The sequence below is a fragment of the Strix uralensis genome, chromosome 12, assembly GCF_047716275.1.
Source record: "Strix uralensis isolate ZFMK-TIS-50842 chromosome 12, bStrUra1, whole genome shotgun sequence".
Classification (NCBI taxonomy): domain Eukaryota; kingdom Metazoa; phylum Chordata; class Aves; order Strigiformes; family Strigidae; genus Strix; species Strix uralensis.
The window spans coordinates 1,617,815-1,640,238 of NC_133983.1; the positions used below are offsets into that span (position 1 = coordinate 1,617,815).

Genomic DNA, 22,424 nt, shown 5'->3' on the forward strand with positions numbered 1-22,424 from the left:
CGTTAAAAGCTGATTAAGACTGCAGAGATAATTATAACACCAGACTGTTGGTCTCTGCACCGGCCCACATTTTGTGATGCTCCATCCTGAAACAGCCAGTATTTCATTGGTAGGATGGGGAGAGGCAGCTGAGTGACCCAGGGGAGCTTTGCTGGGACGGTGGGCAGGGATGGCATCTCTGGAGGGTCCAGCAATGTTGCGCTGGAGGTTTTGCAGCTTCAGGAAAACAGGGTGCGGATTTACAAAAGTTTATAGCTCTGTCCAGCTGCACAAAGCTTTTCAGAGGTCAGCAGGAGACTCAGCACATCTCCCAGAATATTTGTCCCAAATGCCAAGCTCCAGAGCTCTGCTGTACCTTCAGGACAAGATCTCCAGATGCTTTTAATGGTTGAAAACATATTTTCCCTGACTTTGCTCTGGGAAACAGCTGGACCTTCCCGGCCAGATTTGAAAATGGTAATAACATTAATATAAACAGCTCACTAGCATTTCAGAGACAGTAGGTAAAGCTTGGCAAACTTTCCCATAACTGCAAACAGAGCTTTTTGCTGTGGGAAGCGCCGGGCAGCACCAGAAACCAGCAGGCAGCCCCAGTTCCCGCGGCTGGGCAGCCGAGACGTCAGCTGGAGGAGCTGGCAGCACACCGGCTGCCTTTCCTGCCAGAAATCAGCCTGGCAAGCCGGTTTGGTAGCCTGCCTGCATCCCGCTGGAAAGTGCCGAGGAACATGTCACTGGTGATGAAACTGCTGACCCAGTGTGTTCTACCGGGATAATGATCCTTCAGAAAAATTTTAGCCAGCTCGAAGTTTGAGCGCCTATGGCCAAACAGCAGCACGCTGTGAAATACAAATCTCCCTTTTCATGAAGGATTTTACTGTGGTCCCATGCAAAATTTACTGGGAGAGATGAACTGTGTTTAGTTTTGGGCCCTACTGTGTTCAGTTTTGGGCCCCTCACTCCAAAAAGGCCATTGAATGACTCGAGCGTGTCCAGAGAAGGGCAACGGAGCTGGTGCAGGGTCTGGAGCACAGGTCTGATGGGGAGCGGCTGAGGGAACTGGGGGGGTTTAGTCTGGAGAAGAGGAGGCTGAGGGGAGACCTCATGGCCCTCTCCAACTCCCTGAAAGGAGGGTGCAGAGAGGGGGGAGGAGTCTCTGGACCCAAGGAACCAGCGCCAGGACAAGAGGGAATGGCCTCAAGCTGCGCCAGGGCAGGGTCAGACTGGCTCTTAGGAAGGATTTCTTTGCAGAAGGGGTTGTTGGGCGTTGGAATGGGCTGCCCAGGGCAGGGGGGGAGTCCCCATCCCTGGAGGGGTTGAAGAGTCGGGTTGACCCAGCGCTGAGGGATCTGGTGGAGTTGGGAACGGTCAGGGGGAGGTTCATGGTTGGACTGGATGGTCTTCAAGGGCTTTTCCAACCTTGATGATTCTGTGATTCTGTGAACGTCTCAGCGGTGCAGCGGTGCAGCTCTAGGTCTGCGGAAAAGCCATACGCACATGCTGGTGTCACGGCGCCGCTTTAACCTGTGACTCAGTGCCTTTGCATATGCTTTCATAAATTCCAGGTTATGCAAGGGCTGACTGCTTTGCTTATGCATTTCTGCACCTCCTCCAGGCCCTAGCAGATGATCATCTCCGTTCTGCAGTCCTGGTAGGAAGAGGTCAACAAGCTGGGCTCTGGACATGGCAGACTTCCCCAAGGACAGCTGATTTTCCTCTCACTTTGGTAAGACAGGTTTAGCAGGAATGGGTGCTGAGCTTGCCTTTTCTCTCTAGTGCTGAGTGCCCTGGGAGAGCGAGCATTCTGAGCACATCCTCCTTGTTTTCCAAAGATCCTGCAAAAGTCTTGCCTGGACTACGTTCGGTCAGGACCCAAAGTATCAAATGATAAAGTCATGTTGGGTTTTCTAATCATTCAGTCTCAGGTACCTGAAAAGTTCACTGGGTTTTGCAGCGCACAGCTGACTCCACATCTTTCCAGGGAGACTTTCCTTAGGTTTCCTCAAAACCTCTAAGCCCAGCACTCAGCTTTAGCCCTTGTGAATTGAGGACCCTGTGGTTCATTTTCCTTTCTTAGCACCCAAAGGAAAATAAAATCATCTCTCTATGTTCTTCCATCGGGGAGAGCAGCCTAATGCTTATCCCTGCTTACCAAGTGCTGCTTTTCCCATTAATAGCAATACCAAGAAGTCCAAAATCTACACACAGTTTGAAGGCTTCAACCTCACCTTGGTTTTGACTTGAAAATGCATGCCTACAGAAAAGAAGGACAGTGGTGGCCCTGTGACCTGATGGCTGGAAGGGCTCCTCGGCAGCCAGTGTGAAACAGCCTGAGCCACGTCTCATTTCCAGCCGAGCCTGAGCTGATGTTTGGAGGCCAACCAGGAGCAGTGCCGGGATGAGACCAAGCAACCTGTGTCCCACTCTCTGCTCTGTCACCTCATGGGCTGCTGGCTGGTGCTGAGATGTGGCTGCACCCAGTTGGCCCGGGCTCGGGGAGGGGCTGGAGTTGGCAGCTGCCCTGGGACTCACCACGGTGATATGAGTCTCTTGAACCAAGTAATAAGTGATAGGACAAGAGGGAATGGCCTCAAGCTGCACCAGGGAAGGTTTAGACTAGATATTAGGAAGTATTTCTTTACAGAACGGGTAGTCAGGCGTTGGAATGGGCTGCCCAGGGAGGTGGTGGAGTCACCATCCCTGGAGGGGTTTGAGTCGGGTTGACCCAGCACTGAGGGATCTGGTGTAGCTGGGATCTGTCAGTGCTAGGTTAACGGTTGGACTAGATGATCTTCAAGGTCCTTTCCAACCGAGATGATTCTGTGATTCTGTGATTCACCAGGCACTGGGAGGTGAGGGCATGAGGTGGATTGAAAACTGGCCCAGAAGGTGGTGATTAGTGGCACAAAGTCTAGTTGGAGGCCAGTCACTAGCAGTGTACCCCAGGGGTAAATACTGGGTCCAGTCCTGTTGGGAAGTAGCTTTTCTTGAAAAGGACCTGGGGGTCCTGGTGGACACCAAGCTGAACATGAGCCAGCAACACGCCCTTGCTGCAAAAAAGGCAAATGGTCTCCTGGGCTCTGCATCAGGTAGAGCATTGCCAGTCCAGTCATCTTCATTGATGGGTGATGAGGCCGGGCACACCCTCAGCAGTTTTGCAGGTTGACACCAATCTGGGAGGAGTGGCTGATACTCTAGAAGGTCGTGCTGATAACCAGGGGCACCTGGACAGGCTGGAGAAATGGGCCAGTGGGAACCTCCTGGAGTTCTTCTGAACAAGGAGACGTGCAAAGTCCTGCCTCTGGGGAGGAACAACCCCAGGCACCAGTACACACTGGGGGTCACCCAGCTGGCAAGCAGCTTTGCTGAAAAGGACCTGAGGGTCTTGGCGAACACCAAGCTGAACGTAAGCCGCAAAGAAAACTAATGGTGTCTGGGGCTGTGTTAGGCAAAATCTTGCCAGGAGGTGGAGGGAGGGGATGCTTCCCCTCTGCTCAGCAATGGTGGGGCCATCCCTGGAGTGCTGTGTCCAGTGCTGGGCTCCTCGGTACAAGAAAGACAGGCACATACTGGAGAGCCCAGCGAAGGGCCACCAAGATGGATGGCTGGAGGGAAGGTGCAAAGAAGAGGGAGCCAGGCTCTTCTCAGGGGTGCCTAGTGGCAGGACCAGAGGCAGCGGACACAAACGGAAACACCGCAGGTTCCCTCTGAACATCAGGAAGCACTTTTTTCACTGTGAGGGTGACTGAGCACTGGCACAGGTTGCCCAGGGAGGTTGTGGAGTCTCCACCCGTGGAGGTATTCAGAAGCTGTCTTGGACACAGTCCTGGGCAGCCGGCTCTGGGTGGCCCTGCTGGAGCAGAGGACATCCAGCAGTGCCTCACCTCAGCCAGCCTGTGGTTCTGTGAAGTCCCCCCAGAGGAACATGGAGCCTTTCCTCTACCCCAGGTCCTACCATGGGGGTGACAAAAGGTGACGGGGTGACAGGGGATAGTGAGGGAGCGTGAGGGGGCTGTGAGAGATGATGATGCGGGTGATGGTGTAACACGGGGCTGCCCAGGGCTGTGAGGGGGCTGGGGTGGGGTGATGGGAGTGGCAGATGTGGCAGGGTCTCTGATAGGGTGTGAGGGGGTGACAAGGGTGACAGGGGTGTGACAGGGCCCGTGCGATGAAGCCATGCTGGGGCCGGGAGGGGGATGGGGAGGGGTTGGGGGACAGGGCCGTGGCGGGTGACACGAGGCGGCGCGAGGAGGGGCGAGGGGTCCTGAGGGGCGAGTGGCGGTGGCGATGGCGGGGGAGGCGGGACGCGACGTGACGAGCGTGACAAGGCGGGCCGGGCCGGGCCGGCGGGCGCCCATGGGCCCGACCTCCGCGCCGCCAGGGGGCGCTGCTGGCGGGCGGCGGGGCGGCGGCGGCGAGCGGGCGCCTCTCGCGGCGGCGCCTTTTCCGGGTTGGCTGCGCGGCGCTCGGGGCCGGCCCAGGCTGCAGCCGCCGCCGCCGGCACCGGGCCCGGGCCTCGGCACGCTCCGCGCGGGCCCCGCGCCCGCCGCCCCCGGGCCGGCCCCGCCCCGCCCCGGCCCCGCTCCGGCCTGGCCCTGCCGCCCGCCGCCGCCGCCGCCGCCCTCCTGCGCGCCGCGCCCCGCCTCGCCGGCCTGCCGCGCCGGCCCCGCGCCCTCCTCCTCCTCCTGCAGCCGCCGCCCGGCGCCGCCATGCCCGGCCCGGCCGCCGGCAGCCGGGCGCGGGTGTACGCCGAGGTGAACAGCCTGAGGAGCCGCGAGTACTGGGACTACGAGGCGCACGTCCCGACCTGGGGGTAAAGCGCCCCGCGGGCACCACCCCCACCCTTTCCCGGGCTCCCGGCGACCCCGCACCCTCCTGCGGGCCGCAGCCCCACGGGGAGGGTTCCCTGCCCCCCTCTCCACCCCCCCCAGCCCTGTTTTGGGGTGTCCCCGGGGGGCTGCGGGCGGCTGGGGCGGGGTGGGGGGGACTGGGAGAGGGCCCCCCCCTCCCCCGGCCTGCTGCCCTGTCAGTTATCCTCTCCCCTCCTCCTCCTCCTCCTCTCTCCTCTCGGTGCCCGCAGCAATCAGGACGACTACCAGCTGGTCCGTAAGCTCGGGCGAGGGAAGTACAGCGAGGTCTTCGAGGCCATCAACATCACCAACAACGAGAGGGTCGTCGTGAAGATCCTCAAGGTGAGTGTCCCGTTGATGGCTGTGGGAGCTTGCAGCGGCTGGAAGTGAGGGGGAGAGGAGCTGGCTTGGCAGGGTTAAAGGATCTCCTGCTGGATCTCCTGCTTCACCCCAAAACTCTTGTTTTCTCATTAAGGACATTGGGACGGTGGGTTTGGAAATGGATTTGGTGTCCCGCGTGCTGTAGTGATGTTTTGATGTCTCCACCCCTCCTGTCCAGCATAGCTCTGGGCTGAGAGCTCCTCTGGAGGAGGAGAGCTGTGAGTCCTGACATTTGAACAGCGTTGCATGTGCTGCCTGCGTTTGGTAAATCCTATCTGGCAATGCCTGTCTAAAACAGCCCAGGGACTGCCATGTCAACAGGAATGCGAAGCCTGGAGGGGGGAATCCTTCTGTTAACCTCTAGACAGCTGGCACGTGGCCTTTGCAGAGCCAGGCTGCGGGATGCTCAGCAGGCAAAATTCCTCCCTGTAGAGGATCTGACATAGAAGAGAACTTCACCACAGGCAGGTCAAAACCACCATGGAAACTTGAGGAGGCTGAAAGAGGCTGTCTGAAGTTTGGCAGTGTCAGTCACCTGTCATCTGCTGTGTTGGCCTTAGTGGGGTCAGGCTGAGGGGACCTTCGTGCAGCAGTAAGAGGTTGTAGTTCGGGATGGCTGAAGGCACGGGTTAGCCGCTGCAGGGCGTGCCTTACCATGTGTGACGCTGAAGCAGCAGGCTCAGGGAGCTGTGGTAACTGTCCTAGCAGCAACCTGTGGTGGTGATCTGGGGGTAGACAGGAGCATTAAAAAAAAAAAACACAAATGAAAGGTTAATGTTGAGGTGCTTTGGTTTTGGCTTGGCTGACACTTGTGGCTGTCACTTGTTGGACCAGCAACACTTGTCACTCGTTCCCCAGGAGCACGTGGGAGCTGGTGTCTGATCATGGCTGTTCTAAGAATTTGGGCACGCGTTGGTCTGCAGTATGCAGGGTGGTCTGAGCTTAACCTGCTCTTGCAGCCGCTAAGATGAGCAGCTACCTAGGACAGGCCTTTGTTTGCAGGGCTGTAGCCTTAAGGCATTTGCTAGATCCACTCCTGTAGTGTGGCTAGCTGTCTCCTCTTGTCTTTGCTGATATCCCACACGCTCGCTGTGCCTGCTTCCTTGGGATCTTCCTTGGCTTCCCAGAGAACTTGTCACGGTTTGTCCGTCCACTGCTCCTAGGCAAGGTGTGGTCTCCCGTCTGCCTCTGGGAGGAGGTGTGCACACCCCTGCTTCAGCTGTGGTCGAGGTGGTGGCCAGGTGAGCCGTTCAGGAGAGCCCCTGTGGCTGAACCTGACATCAGGACAGAGTGTTGAGGCTCACATGCACTCGCTGACTTCCTCTGGCATGCTGTTTGGACCTCCCCCCTCCTTTGGATGCTTTGTGTAGGTTTGGGTTTGGGGTTTTTTTAAGCAGGGCCAGGTGGGAATTTCTGCTGTGAGAGAGTAGTCAAAGGTAGCCAGTGCAGAGCTGGGTTTTATGGCAGGATGGCTTGTGGCTAGGCTGAGGAAGCCATGCACTTCTGCATGTTGCTCTGGAGCCCGTGATGGTCTCTTCAAGACTGCTGTGGTTTGTTGAGATCCTAGGTCTTGTCTCACATAAAAAGGCACCAGGAGGCTGAGAAGAGACTGCAGGGAAAGTCATCAGAAATCTTCCTCCTTGCCTCTTCCCAGCCTAAAGAGCCTCCCCTGGAGCAATGCTCCTCTCCCTGCCGCAGCCGAACTCTGTCATGTCTGGGGAGCCTGTCAGCGTTGGACTGTGAGTCAGCTGGCAACAAGAGTCATCTGAGGGCAGCTGGGTGCTCCTTCTCCTTGGGGCCTGAATGTGTTGCCTTAATGCCCTGTGAGCAGGGGACTGGATTGTCCCAGATTTGAAGCGGATGGTGTTGCCACCAGTTTCCCTGGCTCCCCTCACTTGCATTAACATGCAGACGGCATTCCTGCAAGTGGGCAAGGAAAAGCAGAAAGTCCAGATAAATAAAGATGAACTTTCTTCCCAGTGGAAAGTGGGTCAGTGAAAAGTGAGTTTCAGAGCCCCGTGTTGTGTATGTTATGAAAACTTGTGAAGTGTGGCAATAACATCACTCTTGATCTGTGGAAAGTGCCTCTGGTTTCCTGTAGCTAGACTCAGACTTAATTGCAAATGTAATTGCACGTATCTACAGTGGAGTCTTAGCAAAGAGGCTGGGTGTCTCTGTTCCTCCTAATTCAGGCTGGATCCTGTGAGGTGGGAAATGCAACCAAAAGTCTTCAGGTTTTTGTGTGGCTCTAGGGGTGGGACAAAGGGGAAGACTGTTGCTGGGCAATGGATGTGTCTGTTTAGCACAGTTGCTCCTTTGTAAGGGTTTCTGAGAGGACAATTTATGTTACGTGTTAGAGTGATTTTTAGCAAGAGTCACTGTTTTAATATCTGCTCCTCACAGGAGGTCACTGGTGTCTCTTCCCAGCCTTGCCCTTTGAAGCAGCTTATCCTTACTGAGCTCAAGTTAGCATGTAGCAAGTACTTTCCCTGCCTTTTTTCTCCCCTTCTTTGGTGTTGGTCTACCTGAACATCTTGTACCCTCCTCCAGAGAGGTCAGGAAATTTTGTCACCCTTTCTGAGATGCAGAACTGAGCCACAGAGATTTCCTGTGTGACTTTGGGCAAGTCCCTTAGCCTCAACAAAGCTGAGACTAGAGCATAGGTCCTAATCTAGTGCTGCATGAAGGAGATAACTGCTCTTTCTCTTCTGGCAGCCACTTGCCTTCTTTAAGTGCCCTGTGAAGACTTTAGCATTGGACAAGGCCAGGGAGCTAATGGCTCTGATTGGTATCACAGTGCCCCAGGCCTTTTGGGCTTGCATAAAGCAAGATGCCCCCTTTCCTTGGCCAGTACCCAGCATTGCCTTTCTCTTCTGCTACCCCAAGTGCAGGACCAGGCATAATCCTGTAGGAAAATGGGATGTGCTCATGCCTCTAGTTGTGGTCATAACATGGTCAGCAAAGGAGCAGAATTAAGATCATGAGGATGACTATAACATCACCATTTCCTGGGTCAGGTGCCTTTCTTTGAAAATATGATGCTGTTAATGTCACTTTTTCCAGGAAAATTCTACAGCTTTCTTTAAAAAAGGCAAATGAAGCAAACACGATGCTTCTCACTCCGCTGCAACCAGACATCAGGACGCACTGTGTAGGACACTGTGTGCAAAGCAGTGAGGAAGGGGCCCTGGTTTGCCACACAGGTTCCCCCTGCCAGGTGTCTTCCAAAAGCTTTTTTCTTGAGAAGTGAGGCAGAGGGGATCTGCCCACCTTTTCGACCTGTTCAGGGAACAAAGATTCAGCAAAAAAACCTATGGGGCTGAAGTCTTCTTGGTAGGTAGTGGAGGACTCTGCACTGTACTGACCTACCTATAGGTAGTAGGGCATGGAGTTAGCCAGCAGCTGTGCTCCCGCCGTCCCTAGCTGTTGTAGGAGGCTCTGGTGGGCTTTTTGATCTGGCTGGCCTCAGTACAGCTGTGGGCATGCTTCCTGCATGCTTAGGGGAGGGCCAAGCCAGGAAGAGGGAACGTGTGAACATGTCCTATACGTGCTTTTGTGTCTTGCTTAAATTTGATGCTAAGGTTTGACTCCCAGGATGAGGTCTGACATTGCCCAGCATGTACAAAGGAAGTTTAAGACATCTTTCTTTGCAGTGAGTCATGTGTCGTCTACATCCAGTGCAGGTATCTAAAGTACAGCTCTGCTCTTTCATATCTAACTGCATAGATTTAGATTTTTGGTTGACCACTGAGGTCAGTCTGCAACCTTTGTGCTGTCTCTGATGAACTCATTACGCTTTTCTGCTATTGCAGCTCCAAAGTGTCTGCTAGTCTCCTTGTGTGCCTTAAAAGTGAATCCTCGGTTCTGGGGTAACAGTGTTCCTGGGGGATGTGAACAGCATTGCAAGTTGCCACTTTAAAAGTCAAAGATAAGCTTTCCACCTTGCTTGTAACTTTTATGGGTGATTTTTTCGTGGTGAGAATGCTACTGTTAAAGTTACCTAGAGTTATGGCTGTTGGTGAGCTTCAGCTGTACCACAGGGTCCTTCGCAGCCTATTCTCATACTGATTCCCACCATTTGAGTGTCCACTCGAAGCAGAGATCCCAGCATCCATAGCCAGCTCTGTGCAGGAGTCCTTCTGCTTTCCTGATGCACATATGTGTCTACATACACCCTACTTGCCTGCAAAGCATTAAACCCATCACATAAAGAGACTGTTTTGTCTCCTTGTATGGTTATTATCTGCATAGGCACAACCCGCAGGCAGAGGTTAGGGGAAGAATGTAATTAGAAGGAGAGGGACCAGTGAAATAGAGGTTCTGCATCAGTGATGAAATAGCCCCTTTCTCCTTTGGTGGCTTTTGTCCCTCTGTGCTGAGTCCGTGAACTGGAACTTTCAACCATGTACGTGGTTTCACAAGTGCATTCTTGTTTGTTTGGCTTTGTTTTTCCCCTGTTCCCCCTTTTGGGCTGTGTGAACCCTCCGGAGCTGCTGTTCATACCAGGCACTGCTGCAAAGTCCTTCCAGTGTTGAACTCAAATTATCACTCTAGTAGCTAGAGAACCATTTGGGTGAGGTAGCCCTGTGGTTCTGGTAAATTTTCTTCTGTCTCTAAAAGCTTTAGAGCCCACATACATCAGCATGTTCTAGATGGGGGCTGAAATGCCTCCCGTGCTGGTGTGCAGAAGGGATTACACAGGGCAATAGGATTGGATGATGTGGTCCCTCAGGCTGGAGCTTTTAACTGCATCAGTGACCTTCTACCAAAGCCGTTCAATGCCTGTTCCTGGTAGCTGTCTGTGTCTCTTGCTCCTCCTGTGTTTGCACACCCTGAATCAGCTCTCTCTGGCCCACTTCCTCCTCTGGCAGTCTTGAAATGAGCCCTTTTGCAAGAGCGCTGGGTACACAGCTCTTCTCTTTTAAACACCAGTTGCCCACACTGAGCTTGGCACAGTTGGTTCCTGGAGTCCAGCCTTGTTTGGAGCTGAGACCAACGGAGACTGTACCAGGTGTCTCGCAGAGGCCTGGAGATAACTCTTGCAGTGGTGTTCTAGCACCGATGGACTGGTGAGCTGCGGAGCTGCGGCTCCTGCAAGGAGGAGGGTGAGTTAGGGCACTGTGTCTGTTCACAGTGGCCTAGGGCAGAGCCCGAAGGAACCCTTGTAACGGTGGGGGTGGGAATGAATCGGCGCTTGGTCCTTGTGCGTTTCCCTTTTAGTGGGCTGCAGAAGTCTTGATGCGTGGTGAGCAGTCCTGAAGCCCCAGGAAGGCTGTTTTGGGACGGGCTATGGAGGGAGGAAAGGCATTCTGAAGGAAAGAATGACTCTGTCCTCAATACACATGCTGGTATATTCTACTGAACTTAAATAAAAAAGCAGAAGTGCTTTAGTAGTCTCAGGGTAGGTTTTTTTCCCTCTTTTTTTTAAAATTCAAGAGGAGTTCGGGAAAGTTTGAATTCCCGTAATGGAACTTGTATTAATATTCTGTCAGTTGTTTGCATCTTACAAGTGGGGTCCTTGATTTTGTAGTTCTTTTGTATATGATTGTTTCGTTTCCCAACTGATGTCTGGCAAAATAAGCACGGCTGCTCTGAAGCCAATTTTCCTATTGAGCAATTGGCGTCAGGCTTTATAGGCCAATTATTGTGATCCTTTCGATAATACTTGCTAGGGACGAATGAGCTTCTACTGCCCGCTTTTCAGTGTTTAAAGCCTGTCATAAGGATGCTGCTCAAGCCTTTTGCTGGTCCTGGATGTTGTGTGATGAGATTTCCCTGCTCATTCACTGGAAGCATCGTGGTGTTTCCAGGCTATTCAGGTTTAGTGCGCAAAGAATAGATCTTTTTCTTGAGGAGGTGACGGAATAAATGACTTTAGTTTCTTGCAGATTTGTTATCTTTTGACTGCTAAACCTTCTCGCTTGCTGATCAAAACCCCCAGGTCTTTTTCAGAGCACCTGCTGGGCAAAACCCAGCACCTTCTGCGACTACGTGTGCTTCTCAGCTGGTAGTGTGTGTACACTGCCTGCTGCCCGCTTTTGGCTAGTGTAAAATTATTTTTATGCTTTGGATTTAAGTCGTATTTCACGTGCCTTCCTGGTCACTACTTTTCTTTCTCAGTGTGGAAATGCACAGGGAACTTTGGATAACAAACTTATTTTCTCTCTTTGCTTGAATTCAAGCAGTGTGTCCCCAGGTTGTTGGGGAAGGCTGGAACTGAAGCATCTGACAGAAGAGTGTACTCCCTTTGCTTTAGAAAGCAAGCAAAAAAGATGATTAACCAGACAGCCACTTATTCGTTCAAGACAGGAAGTGATGGTTGCAGCCTTGTATTTAAAGGTTTATTTTAGCAAACAATGTTAATTCTCCCAGCTGGTGTTTGCTGCAGCTGGACTCCTTCCCTGCTTTTAAGTTTACGTGATCTCATGGAAAATGACCCAGGATCTGACCTCTCGGTCACAGAGAGGTGTTTTCTTCTGCATCTACCTGACTGCAAAACTGATCCCATGCCATTTCTCACCTCTGCAGAGGGATGGTGTCGCATGATGCTCCCCAATCTTTGGGCAAAGGCAGCTGGGATAGTGCTGGCCACTGTCACTGCCTCTTCTGCCTGCCTTTCAAGCGGACTGAATGAAGCACCCTCATGGGATCGTTTTGACTGGTAGGGTGGGACACCTGCACAAAGGGCTGGCTGGGGACACTCGAGTGGGAACTGCCAGGTCCAGCAGAGACTATCCTCCTGTGGCTGGAGGTTACCTTGTCCCTCCTCTCTGAGTGCTCAGCGTAGTGAACAGCCATGAGCTGCATGTTTTGTCTCTACCATCTACAGTCACCTCACTTCCAGTTTGCCTGAGGAAGGAAGCAATTTCCTGGAAAACTGGAAGACTGGCTTGTGCTAGACAGTCATGTTGTTCTAAGGGTACTGCTGCAGTTGAAGTAATTAAACCCCTCCCAGTGTAGACACGTTAAACTGAGACATGTCTTTTAGCCTGGTTTCCTATGGAAACGAGCCTTATGCAATCCTGCTGTCTGTCAGCCTTTCTCCCCCTCCTCCCCCCCAGTAGTTTTTGCACTGGTAGGCCAATTTCAACCAAATGCGACAGAAGTCTCCAAGCTGTCAAGTTTCTACAGATTTAATGGAAATAGGTGTTTGCATAGAGCAGAGGGACTCTGTCGGAGCCTGTCTCGGAGGGAAAGGCTGCAGTGAGGGTTTGACTCATACTGGTCACTGGAGAATCCCAGCATGGAGGAAAGCTTTGAAATGCCTCTGCCATGGGAACAGATGGGAGTTGGAGTCTGCACCTGTATAAAACGCTGCCTTGCAAACACAAGTGGATCAAACTCGGGAGCAGTTAATTTTGTCTAGGTGCCTGCTCCATTCCTCTGCTGGAAATCCCCCCTCGCAGGGCAGGGGGACTGAGCTGTGTAGGAAACACAACCTGAAATGATGCTGTTCATAGCCTGGTTCAATAAAATATCCTTAAATGAGTACTGTTAAAATACTCTGGCTGCAAGGGCTGGTGTTTTAGAAGCTATCCCTGCTGGGAGAGGCAGATGGTTGGAGGCCATAATAGCTTCAGTTAGTTCAAATTTAATCCATGTGTGTTTGGAGTCAACATCCTTGGAGAGACAGATCGGGTGACTCTGAGAGACAGTTGTAGCAACCCAGACTTAATCCTGGTGCTTGGAGGATCTGCTGCTGATTGCCTGTGGTTTCAGCAGTGCTGGGGTCTGGGGACAGGAGACTTCCTGTGGTTGTGAGCGGTTAGCTCCAGTGCAGTACTGGCCATGTGCTGGAGTGGTTTGCACCAAGGTGTTTGACTTGCCAGATGCAAGAGCTTGGGCTTGGAATCAGTCACTGGGCAAAAACTGCGCCCCAGTGATGTGCTCTTGGGCAGTAGATGGTGTTTGCAGTTGTGGCTGGAGCAGTGGTGTGGGACGGTATGGGGGTAGGAGGTGGTGTGTGGCTGGGCAGGCTGGCGAGGTGAAAGCTGTGTGTGGTACACTGGAGGCCAGCAGTTGCCACTGTTTTCTCCTGCAAATCTGAAATGGGGAAATCCTCTCTTCCCTTGCATTGCTCTCTGAGGAAACTTCCAGACAATAGCTTTTCCTCTAAGAAGACATTACTTCGGCCCCTGGCATTTCACCCTGCCTCATCCCTCTTTACCTAGTGGTGGAAAACCCTGTCCTGACCACTGGCTTAGGTGGGGAGAGCTCTCTGACAACGCACTGCTTACGTCCCTGCGATGAGCAGGGCTTCCCATACCCCCACCCTGCCTAGAGCCTTGCAGGGTCCTTGCTCTGGCTCACAGCTTACATGGAGGTGTAGCCATGTGTGGGCAACCTGGCCCAAGCCACTGCAGCTTAGCAGGAAAACATGCAAGCAGCGAGAGGCTTTTAACTCTCCCTCTTGCTGGGACAGTGTTTACTGGAGCATCTTCTCTTGATGATGTTGGAGGTGCTGCTGTTGGTGATTATTTGCAGGCATTTCATTAAAAAGAGATCAACTTTCTTCACTTTTTTCCCAAAAGTTGCTGATTCTCTCTGCTCGTGTCTTTTAATAAGTGTGTTGTGAGTAGGGGTAGGTTTCTGGTGGAGGACACAGAGGGCATCATTTTCCCATCCTGAAAAAGGTGGAAACACGTGGAAGTGACTGGAAGACATCTTCTGCCCCAGTGGGAGTGGTGGTTGCTATGGAAGGAGAAAGGGCAATCTCAGAGGGATATCCTCCCCTACGTCACTGATGCAAAAGGCCCTTGAAATAACTACAGTACAAAGGAAAAGGTATTTCAAAGTGGACTTTGGGTCCCCTTGGCTGTGCTCAGGCACTGTTTCAGCTCCTGGTCAGGTGCAAGTGTCCCAGGAAAGAGGCTGTGATGTGTGTCTGTCGGCAGCCAGGCCATTCAGAGAGCGTCTTCAGGGTGGCCATGGCTCAGCTCCTTCTCTGAAGTTCCTCGGAAAACAGCTTGTGTGTGCATCTGCCTCTTTGGACGAGCAGAGTAACTGAATTACATCCTCTAATTCCATCTTGGTCTTCTGGTAAGATCCGTGCAGGTGGGCAACACAAGAGTGGAGTCTGTCCCCATGCTGACAAATGAAATTAGTCCCTAATGAAGCGTCTTCCTTTTGGGTTCAGAAACGTAGCCCTCACTTCTGCTGGTTTCTGACCCTTTGCTCTGCCTGCCTCTGCCTGTCTGTCCGACCTCCCACCGACTCCAGCTGTGTCTGGGTACTGCTGCGGGGCTGCTGGTCACCCCTCCCCAGCGCACCCTGCCCCTTATCGCTCCAGCTCTGGCTGACAGCCGCCGTGGCCTCGCTGCCATTTTCCACAGTGGCTTTATGAGGTGCTGACACTCCCTGTGCCGGCACTGGTGTTATTTTTGGCACTTTGCTTCGGGCTGAGTTTCTCATCTTTTGGCTTGAAAGTCTAACTCCTGCCTTTTAACTTGGAAGAGGAGAAGGGCAGGATTTGAATCTGAAGGTTTCAGCCACCTGAAGAGCCTAGGAAGGCAGCATATTTTATCACTTATATAAACGCCATATTTTCCTACTATATAAAAAGCTTCTGTTCCTTCTCCCGTCTGCTCGTTCATTCCTGTGAGGGGTCTGAAACCAGGGATTGCCTTGGATTCGCCTGTAACAGGAGCGCAAGTTGCCCCATTGGCACTCTGCAGCCATCGTCAAAGTGGGAGGCTGCGGCAGAGGCAAGGTGGCAAGCGCGAGCTGTTGAGCTTTTGTGGCTCCTTGTCCTCCCTGTAGACATCTGATAACGTTTGTCACTTTGGTAAGATGCCTCACGCCTCTTTGCCATTCCCCATTACTCCTCTACTCGCACAGCAGGCTCCGTGCTGGATGGTGAATGTTTTAGAAAGCCAAATGTCTGGAGAGGAGGGTTTTCAGCAGCAAACTGCACATATAGGGCAGGGGCTTTACCAGTCTCTGCAAGATGCCTCTGCAGTTCTGTGCAGTGGTCCGAGTGGTGCAGGAGTGGATGCAGCTCTGCATCTTCACAGCTCTGCAGTGAAGGGCTTCTAGACTCGGTGACTCACAGTCGGTGATGCCCACACCGGTCACTAGCCAAGGCTCATTAGTCTCACCTCTAAGCTGCCTTTCCTTTCAAGCAGGCACAGAGCTAGAGTTGTCCTGGGAGTGGATGAGTTACAGAAGCAATTGTTCCTTTGCATTGAAGTGAACCGCTGGATCAGCAGAGTGTAAAAGCTAACCCAACCTCCAAGCCCCTGCCTTGGGAGCAGCTGCTCTTTGTCACTCTCTGCAGGGTGGTGTCCAGAGAAAAGCTTACTTTGCAAAGGGAGTTCCTGGGACTGCGCAGATTCGAGGAGGAGTCAAAAACTGTTTAAAATGTCTTCAGGCTTTAAAAATAATCATGGTATATGGATACAGTGGCATGCTGTGCAGTTGGGTCTGTGCTCTTGGGGTGGTTGCAAAAGACACATGCTCATAGTTAGGTGTAGTGGTGTCTGAGCTTACTAGAAATCTCGGTGTTGGAGACTCTTGGGTCGTCATTTCATTGGATTAAAATACTTGTTGGGAAGTGGGTTCGGATTAAGGGGTAAAAAACTGGTTTGTGCTGGTAAACAAAAGAGTGTGCTGAGATTTCCACATAGCAGGCCAAGGTGCTTTTAACCGCAGTTACTAGAGTCACAATTGTGTTTGGAGTGGTTTGATTTTCCCCGATGAGTGGAAAGCTTTCACTGATGAGAGGGAAATCCCAGTTCATACAAGGTGTCTGTCTCCACTTTGAAGCTAAAAATGTTCCCTTGTGAGGGTGGGAGCAGAGAAAGGAGGGGAGGTGATGTGATCCAGTCAAAATTGGTGGCAGAAATCTGTGTTAATTTCTGAAAGGACTCTCACTTCTAATTTCTTTTGTCTATTTAAGCCAGTGAAGAAAAAGAAGATAAAACGCGAGGTTAAGATTCTGGAGAATCTACGTGGTGGCACCAACATCATTAATCTGATTGACACTGTCAAGGATCCGGTGGTAGGTGCCTGTGTGACACGGTATGTGTGGTGGGCTGGCCTCTGCTCTCAGCTCGGGTTGGGTGCTGCTGTGCCCCTGCCTTCCGGCCAGCCAGGGGTGAGCCGTGTCCAGCTCATTAGAGTCTCCTGAGGTGGGTTGGTTTGGATGAGCTCGTGTTCCTCTCTGTGTTCCCCAGACTCTTTTACACCCTTTCTGTGTCCTCTGTGACTTTCCTGTGGCTGATGGAGAAGTTTTGTAGCCCTACAAATTTTCTGTAAGGAAGCAGAGCCTGTAGCCTTACAGCTTCTGTGTGGCGTCTGGAACATAAGTGTCTGCCAGAGCAGTTGGATATTAAACACTTTTCATCCTTCTGTCCTGCCCAGTGACTAGAGGCCATATCCTTTATCTGCATTGCCACAACTACCCCATTCCTAGGAATTTTTCTCTGACTAGCAGCTGGCTGAGGTCTGTGACTCCCAGCCTGCCAGCAGCCACAGGGAAGAAATGGTGCTGCTGTAGCACTGGCAGTTCTGGCTGACCTTCCTCCTGCAATGGGCTATGGAGGCCTTTGCCCCTGGTGACACCTTTTGCCTTGCCCAGTGCGGTCTCTGCTCAGTGGCACGGGGAGGACAGCACTGGTCAAATTGGTGCTTGCTGTGTGGCTGTAAGTGGAGCTCGCCTCTGCCTGCTGCGGGAGCGGGGCTGCGTTCCTGTCCCGCACCTGCCCTGCTTTCCACAGTGAGGGTTGGGCAGGAAGCAAAAGCTTTCTTGGGTCTCGTGGAGCAAAGAAAGGTCAAGAGGGTGTTTTAAACCATGACGCTCTCTCTCTCTTGCAGTCAAAGACCCCTGCTCTGGTGTTTGAGTACATCAATAACACAGATTTTAAGGTGAGTCTGCCTGAGCATGGAGGGGAGAGGCTTCCCGCGTCTGTTGAGTGCTGTGATCTTGGGTTGTCAGATAATCCTTGAGAGCTAGAGGGGGGAGTTCAGAGTTTTCACCTATGTCAGCTTCACCTTCCTTTCCCCATGTAAATCAGAAACCTGTAAATAGGCTCTTGATGAGAAGGAATAAAAAGCTTGTGTGCTGAATCTCCTCCCAACTTTGAGCAGTAAGTTCAACAGGTTAGATATTCTTACTCCCCTCTCAATTTAGTAATTACTGCTGTGCTATATATTCAGCCCAAGTTAATACCTGTGCTGCAATGCTTTATTTACAGCAGTGCAGTTGATGGAGGAGGTGACACCTATTTGTGCTGGAATCCTTCAGACCTGGTGACTGTGGGGTGGCAGAGGCTGGAGAGCATGGCTCCCACTGCCTGGGCCTGGTGGCAGAGGACTGAGCAGTCTTGAATACATCATAAGAGCTTTTCTCCTTTCCTGAGCATATTCCAGAGCTCTTCTGATTTCTGGGGAACTCCAAGTGGTATTACCTCTCCCTGAAATGGGAGTCCTTCTGTCTGAGTGCAGCTACGACTGTCTGTGCTACTGAAATGCTTCTGGCTGGCAGCAGCAAGCTGATACACAAAAGGGATATATAATTAGCAACCACACCTATTTAATGGTATCTTTGCTTCCCCCATGTGAATCTTTACCCTAAGCCATTAAGTCGGTGGTGGAGAATTAATTGAGCAGTTGCCATTAGAAAGCCAGCAGTCATCCCCTCCTGCACTGTTCAGAGATCTTTTTCGTTCCGTGCTATGGGACAGTGCTTTTTAGTTCCTGTCTGTGCTGGAGCGTTATGTAGGTACACTCCTTGTAGGGTGCAGCTTCAGCAGATACACCAAACACCCAGAGAAGGACCCTTGGCTGGTGTTGGTGGAAAGGAGGCAGCTCGTCAGCTGGCCCACAGACCGTCTCCCCTGCGCCCTGTGAGGCAGCACACATTGTTTCTGTCCCTCTGGGGTCGATCCGGCGAGCTGAGTGCTGCCGGGTGGGACACTGTGCATAGCCAGAGCTGTGCTGGCAGCGGTAGTCTTAGTGCTATTTAATCTTGTAGAGACTTACTGCAGAGGCTGGAATAATAGTAACTTGCAGCAGCGTCTGCCCTGACAGCTCTGGGCAGGGAGATGAGTGTTGCCTCCATCAAGTAAACAGCCATGAGACTAGTGCTATGTGGCGACCTTTCAGGGTAATTAAAGCAGGCACGGTTTGTCTGGGCTTCACTGACATCAGCTGAGCTGTTCAGTGCCACGTGAATGTTGGGAACATGCCCCTGTGCTTGTCTTGGTGATCCAAAGACTCGTCATAAGGCTGACCCTGGAAGTTTTTAACTTTCTATTTAGAGATTTTATTTATTTATTTTTAATATATGGCTTGAGATAAAATAGGCTGCTAGGGCAGCGGCACACCTGGCTGAGGAACGCTTTGTGCGTCTCCTAGTCAAAATGGGATTACTCCACTCTTTCGCGTCCTTAGAGGAAAAAAACTCATCCAAGATAGCGCCCAGTAACTGAAATATGTTCACGAAGTGGAGCATTAAGTAGTAACTTGAGACTGGTAGCCAACAGGGACTCTTAACTGAAGAATGCAGGGCTTGGAGTATGTGGTGGGTCAGCTGTCCCAGGCACGCTGCGAGCCATGGCAGGCACTGTCACAGCCAGTAAGGCAACACTGCTCCGGCCACAGCAGAGGTAGCAGTGCTCAGCTCTGGCTGCTGTGTTAGAAGCAACTATATGAGTTTGCAGCAGATCATTTCTAGGCTCCGAGGAGAAAGCCTGGCTCCTCGAGGAAGTCCAGATTCACAGCTGTACAAGTCCAAGACAGAAAGTATTGATGCTTTTGATGCTGATTGGTACAAGGCAGGAATAACTTGTCTTGGGAATGCAAGTGTGTCCCCCAGGGCATGCAGTATGGCTGTTCCTGTTCAGAGCTTATTTGTAACCTGAATTTCACTAGCTATGTCTGGGGCGTGTGGGTTGAGTTACACTCCCATGAGCTCTGCTGCCTATTTGGGTAGGTTCTTGGGGCCTCAGCTAACTGGGAGATTACAGAGCTGCTGCTACTTGCAGTTGCCTGTAGATATCTTCTGCTGTGCAGAGGCTCCCAAGCTGTCTCTTCCCAAGTGCCTTTGCCAAGCAGAAAGCGCACGGAGTAGATGAGACTATTTGTGTTGGAGGTCTTGGCTTGCCCTGTATCTCTATACACGAAGCAGCTGGAGAGCACCCAGCCATTGTCCCCTCTGCTCCGCAGTCCTGATCTCCCCGGGCAGCCACGTTCTGCTGGAGTTAAGTTCACATGAGCTAATCCTGGTGACAGGGACCTCTTCTATTTGTTTTGAGGCAGCGGCTGATGATCTGCCCATCTCTGCAGTGACTTCTGGATGCAGCAGTACTGATGAGTATCCTGCATCTCGCTGGCAAATCACTTTCAGGGTGTGTGAGGGGGTTCCCAGGGCAGCTTGTGTACAGCAGGTGGTTGCTGACCGCTTTACAGGAGCACGTTTTTCTCTGTCCTGACAGCAAGAGTTGCTCACGAGCTTGGATGTCTCCTCGGTTGTCTGCTTTCTGGCAGTTTCTTTCCGTCAACATTTTGCTTAATGTTAATACTTTCCCCCCTTTGCCCATTCACATGGCAGGATGCTGTTCATGTCCATGCACCCATGAAAATGGCTGCTGGGTTTCCTCAGTTCTTCGTGCACGGGCAGAAGCTGCAGTTCTGTGGGGCCTAAGCTATGGCTGGGGACAATCCTGGGTCAGGAAAAAAAAAAAAAAAGCTTATATTCCATGTGGTTTGGCTATTTTTAAATGATGGTATAAACAGGAGACTTAGGTGATACCTCCCTAGAGCTGATTACATTTTCTTAAATTTACCCAGCTGGGTCCTTTCTGAAAGTGAAAGCTGTGTACTCGGATGATGAGTTGGAACTAGACTAAATGCATATGCTGCTGAGTGAGGACAGCAGCTTGTGTACAGGGCTCGTGATTCTCTTCAGATTGGCTGTATTATTTGTCACCTGTGAGCACCCAAGCTCAGTCCTCTGCCTTAAATGATAGCTGCACTGCAGAGCCACACAGTCAATTCAGTAACCATCAGTGCAATTAAATGTCTTTTGCTAATTGGTTTCAAACTAGAAATGAGGTGCAGATCCTTCAGCCGTACCTGGTACTGAGCCTTTCCTTGCCCCAGAGAGTCAAGTCCCTTGGGAAAGAAGGGGGCAGAGCCAGGTCTCAAGGAGCAGTTCTAGGTTGTGTTGGCTATTTCATCCTTAAAATGCACTAGCACATTTGCAGCTGAAGAAGAGGAGATAGGCAAGAAAGGTGAGCAGTGAAAGGTTGCTTCAGGGTGTTCAGCCTGTTGGAGTTGGGGGAACAGTGGGCTTTTGAGTCAAATCTTCCACTTCGCCTGCACCTCGGTGAATTTTCAGGCCAAGTTGCTGTGGGAGGAACTGCAACAGGGGAGGTTCAGACTGGGCATTGGGAAAAAATGTTTCCCAGAAAGAGTGGTCAGAGAGTGGAATAGGCTGCCCAGAGGGAGTGGAGTCCCCATCCCTGGGTGTGTTTAAGGGTCGTTTGGATGAGCTGTGGGGGGATGTGGTGTAGGGGAGAACTTTGTAGAGTCGGGCTGAGGGTTGGACTCGATGGTCCCAAGGGGCTTTTCCAACCTGAGTGATTCTGTGAGAGAAGTGTGTGCAGGGGTTTTATCCTTGTACATTCAAGGTTAATTTAAAAAATAGTTGTTTCCCTGTATAGCTGAAACAGAAGTGTGAAAGATTCTCCTCCCTTGCATGGCTGCCAAGGCTGGGATGCTTTGGGAGCTGTTTCCTTTTCTTTTGCTGCTGCCTGTCCTGCATCCCAAAGCAGCGTCTCTCTCCTCCGACAGCTCCTCGCAGCCACCCTGTTGCTTTGCAGATGCTGCTTCCTGCACGTAGCCAGCTGTGTTGCCCACTCAAGGGAGAAGAAAAAGTGTTTAACTCCTGTCAGACCCATGGAGAGGGGAAGCATGTGTCTGCCACCTCAGGCACTAACAGGATTAGTTTACGATTGGTTACATGATGTGTGCCAAATTATCACGGAAAGCTGGAGAGGAGTAGAGGCTGCCTGTGGGTGAGTTTGGCCTTTTCTCGTGCTCTGTATGGAGAAAGGAGACCAAACCAGGTCTCCAAGGCCTTGTGTGATCCTGAGTGCTGGCAACTAGCTGAGCAGATGTTGAGCTGGGTCTGAGTGATCCCCACAGTGATGTTTCTGATGGTTTTGCTCTGAAGAACCAGCTGTAAGAGCAGAGCATGGGACGTGTCTGCTCTCCCCTGCTAGGCTGGGCAGAGGGGGTTTGGAGCCCACTGTCAAAGCCTTCTGGGGGCAGCTGCTCTGCAGGACCCACTTGCAGTGGAAACCTTGGCTCTGTCCTTGAAAGCCTTCTGCGTTCATCAGCTGCATGGAGCGGGGCTGAGCATGCTCCTGCAGAGGCTGTTCCCCACAGCAAGCAGAGCCTGGCCACTGCTAGCCATGCTGTTGGCCTTGGCACAGAGAGAGGGTCAGAGGTGCTGGGTTTTACAGGCAGCGAAAGCTGGGTGCCCGACAGCTGCCTCTGCTGAAGGCTATGAGTCGGAGAACCGACAGCATCATGGGCCTGAGAAGAAAGGCATTGGTGACCCCCTTCCATCCTCTCCCTGCTTCCAGGCAGTGACAGTCAGAGGAGCCAGGGAATGGGGAAAATGGGGTCTAGCCTTGTTCTGCTACTGCCTCTCCTGCCCTCCTCCTTCCCCAGGTGCATTGGTGTTGCCAGGTGAAGTTGAACAGGGTATTGATTCCCAGAAAGACATGTTTTAAGCATCTGTGTCTCCCTATCCTGTTTGTTACCTAAGCAAGCCATTTAAACAAACTCCTGGAAGGGTTCCACTGTCCTCTGCTGGCCCTGGGTCCTGCATCAGAGCCATGCGCAACCGGGTCAGGAAATCTATCCCTGCTGTAGCTTCTGGCTATGTCTTTTTTGCTTCCCTGCTCACTTGTCTGCCTCAGTGGATTGCTCCGAAGTGTTAGGATCATCCCAGCTAAAGCTCTGCCTGCGTAAGTGACATTTGTATGTTGTCAGATGATTTCCCAGAGCAGTACTGAGGGTGGTGGGGCTGTTTGGAGCTGGCCTTAAGTAAGGCAGGATCCTGAGGATCTTGGCATGGCCTGGAGGGGACCTGGGGCCAGAGCTGTTTTCTTGGAATGTGAATTTCAATCCCTCACTCTGGGATTTTTCCTGAAGCTGCCAAGTGGTGCCTGTGGTGGACAGCTG

General features: G+C 52.0%; 1 protein-coding gene across 2 annotated transcripts in view; it reads left to right on the plus strand.

Moving 5' to 3' along the window:
- Positions 1-4,652: 4,652 nt before the first annotated feature.
- The window catches only part of CSNK2A2 (casein kinase 2 alpha 2), a 28,118-nt gene continuing 10,346 nt past the window's right edge, over positions 4,653-22,424 (plus strand). The window contains exons 1-4 of one of the 2 annotated variants that reach the window (XM_074881984.1): positions 4,653-4,810; positions 5,078-5,189; positions 16,126-16,227; positions 17,043-17,093. In XM_074881984.1, coding sequence (XP_074738085.1) covers positions 4,707-4,810; positions 5,078-5,189; positions 16,126-16,227; positions 17,043-17,093 — 369 coding nt within the window. In that variant the 5' untranslated portion in view covers positions 4,653-4,706. The remainder of the gene's footprint in view (positions 4,811-5,077; positions 5,190-16,125; positions 16,228-17,042; positions 17,094-22,424) is intronic. The other variant, XM_074881983.1, reaches the window with a different exon arrangement.